General features: G+C 49.4%; 2 protein-coding genes across 2 annotated transcripts in view; one reads left to right on the forward strand and one right to left on the reverse strand.

The window, feature by feature from the left end:
- Positions 1 to 2500, reverse strand: part of LOC308369939 (NACHT, LRR and PYD domains-containing protein 1 homolog) — a gene marked incomplete at both ends in the record, with an annotated part of 395357 nt that overhangs the window by 192163 nt on the left and 200694 nt on the right. The window lies entirely within an intron of this gene.
- The window catches only part of LOC308369916 (arf-GAP with Rho-GAP domain, ANK repeat and PH domain-containing protein 1-like), a gene marked incomplete at its 5' end in the record, with an annotated part of 89733 nt that overhangs the window by 30611 nt on the left and 56622 nt on the right, over positions 1 to 2500 (forward strand). The window contains 4 exon segments of the mRNA XM_080844478.1: positions 649 to 823; positions 1675 to 1809; positions 1963 to 2056; positions 2058 to 2096. Coding sequence (XP_080700604.1) covers positions 649 to 823; positions 1675 to 1809; positions 1963 to 2056; positions 2058 to 2096 — 443 coding nt within the window.

Genomic DNA, 2500 nt, shown 5'->3' on the forward strand with positions numbered 1-2500 from the left:
CACTGGACTTTTTCTCTCTAAAGATGAACTTGGATAGATTGATAAACTGCTTTCTCTCTACCTCCCTGTCTTTCTCCCCCCTCTCTCCCTCCTCAATCTCTTTCCTCCCTCTACCTCTCTCCCTTCCTCTCTCTCTCCTCTCTCTCTCTCCCTCTTTCCTTCTCTCCCTCTCTCTCCCTCTCTCTCCCTCTCCTCTCCCTTTCCCTCTCTCTCATTCCCTCTCGCTCTCCTCTCTCTCTCCCTCTTTCCTTCTCTACCTCCCTTTCCCTCTCTCTCACACCTCCTTCACCTGAGTCATTTCATTGGTTATTAGTCTTTCTGTCTTTCACCGAGACATTTCATTGGTTAATAGTCTTTCTGTCTTTCAACGAGACATTTCATTGGTTAATAGTCTTCCTGTCTTTCACCGAGACATTTCATTGGTTAATAGTCTTTCTGTCTTTCACCGAGACATTTCATTGGTTAATAGTCTTTCCGTCTTTCAACGAGACATTTCATTGGTTAATAGTCTTCCTGTCTTTCACCGAGACATTTCATTGGTTAATAGTCTTTCTGTCTTTCACCGAGACATTTCATTGGTTAATAGTCTTTCTGTCTTTCACCGAGACATTTCATTGGTTAATAGTCTTTCTGTCTGTCTCCTCCTAGGCGTTGAGTGTGAATGTGCAGTCTGATGATTTGCTGGAGACGCTGTCACTCATCTTCTGCGGAGCGGATGTGAACAGTTGCCGTGGCGACCCTGATTGCCCCTCCCCTCTGCTTCTGGCTCAGACCCACGGCCAGACGCTGCAGGTGGAGCTGCTCACACACAACCGCAACACAGGTGAGTGTGTGTGTGTGTGTGTGTGTGTGTGTGCGTTTGTGTATGTGTTTGTGCGCTCACACACAACCGCAACACAGGTGAGTCTGAGTGAGTGTGAGTGTGTGTGTGTGTGTGTGTGTGTGTGTGAGTGTGTGTTTGTGTGCTCACACACAACCGCAACACAGGTGAGTCTGAGTGAGTGTGAGTGTGTGTGTGTGTGTGTGTGTGTGTGAGTGTGTGTTTGTGTGCTCACACACAACCGCAACACAGGTGAGTGTGTGTGTGTGTGTGTGTGTGTGCGTTTGTGTATGTGTTTGTGCGCTCACACACAACCGCAACACAGGTAAGTGTGTGTGTGTGTGTGTGTGTGTGCGCTCACACACAACCGCAACACAGGTGAGTGTGTTTGGTGTGTGTGTGTGTGTGTGTGTGTGTGTGTGTGTGTGTGTGTGTGTGTGTGTGTGTGTGTGTGTGTGTGTGTGTGTGTGTGTGTGTGTGTGTGTGTGTGTGTGTGTGTGTGTGTGTGTGTGTGTGTGTGTGTGTGTGTGCGAAACCACAATTCGGTTCTGCAACTCATGACGTCAGCCCTCCCCCCCCCCCCCGCCACTCAAACTCATGACGTCACCCCCTCCAATCAAACTCATGACGTCACCCCCCCCGCCCCCACTCAAACTCATGACGTCACCCCCCCCCCCACTCAAACTCATGACGTCCCCCCTCCCCCACTCAAACTCATGACGTCACCCCCCCCATCCCGACTCAATAGTGTGTGTGTTTGTGTGTTTGTGTTTGTGTGTTCATTAAGAAACATAACGTAGGTGTGTGTGTGTGTGTGTGTGTCATTAATGACCTCTGCCCTCTCTTGACCCCAGAGATCCCCAGGTTGGAGTTCGAAGGTCACATGGACACTGTGCACTACATGGCTCCGCCCTCTATCACTCATAATGGCTTCCTCTACAAGACCGGCTCCATGGCTCGACCAATCACAGAGCGGAAGGCCAAAGAAGGTGAGCCAATGGCAGCAGCTCTCACAAACTGAAGGGGGCTCATCTCTCTGATTGGCTAGTTTAGTTTCAGTGACTCTTCTTCACCCTCTCCTCCCCTCTTCTACCTTTCTTCCCCTCTTCACCCTCTCCTCCCTCTGTTTCTCTCTCCTGTAGAGTTCAGTCGGCGGTGGTGTGTGTTGAATGATGGGGTGTTCAGCTACTATGAGAGCGATAAGAACGCCACACCCAATGGAGGACTGAAGATGAAGGATCGTCTGTCTGGACGTCAACACTCCTGACAAACATGGGTACACACTACTTCACATCACTCCATCTCTCTCTTTAACTCTCCATCTCTCCCCCCTCTCTATCCCTCTCTCTCTCTCCTCTCTATCCCTCTCTCATCTCCTCTCTCTGTCAGTTCCATTGAGAAACAAAGGAATACACACTCCTCCCTCTCTCTGATTTCTCCATCTCTTGTTCTCTGTTCATCCATCTCTCCATCTATCTCCTCTGTTCATCCATCTCTTCCTCTCTCTCTGTTCATCCATCTCTCCATCTATTCTCCTCTGTTCATCCATCTCTTCCTCTCTCTCTGTTCATCCATCTCTCCATCTATTCTCCTCTGTTCATCCATCTCTTCTCCCTCTCTGTTATCCATCTCTCCATCTCTTCCTCTCTCTCTGTTCATCCATCTCTCCATCTATTCTCC

The sequence above is a fragment of the Sprattus sprattus genome (genome assembly GCF_963457725.1).
Source record: "Sprattus sprattus genome assembly, chromosome: 9".
Taxonomy (NCBI): domain Eukaryota; kingdom Metazoa; phylum Chordata; class Actinopteri; order Clupeiformes; family Clupeidae; genus Sprattus; species Sprattus sprattus.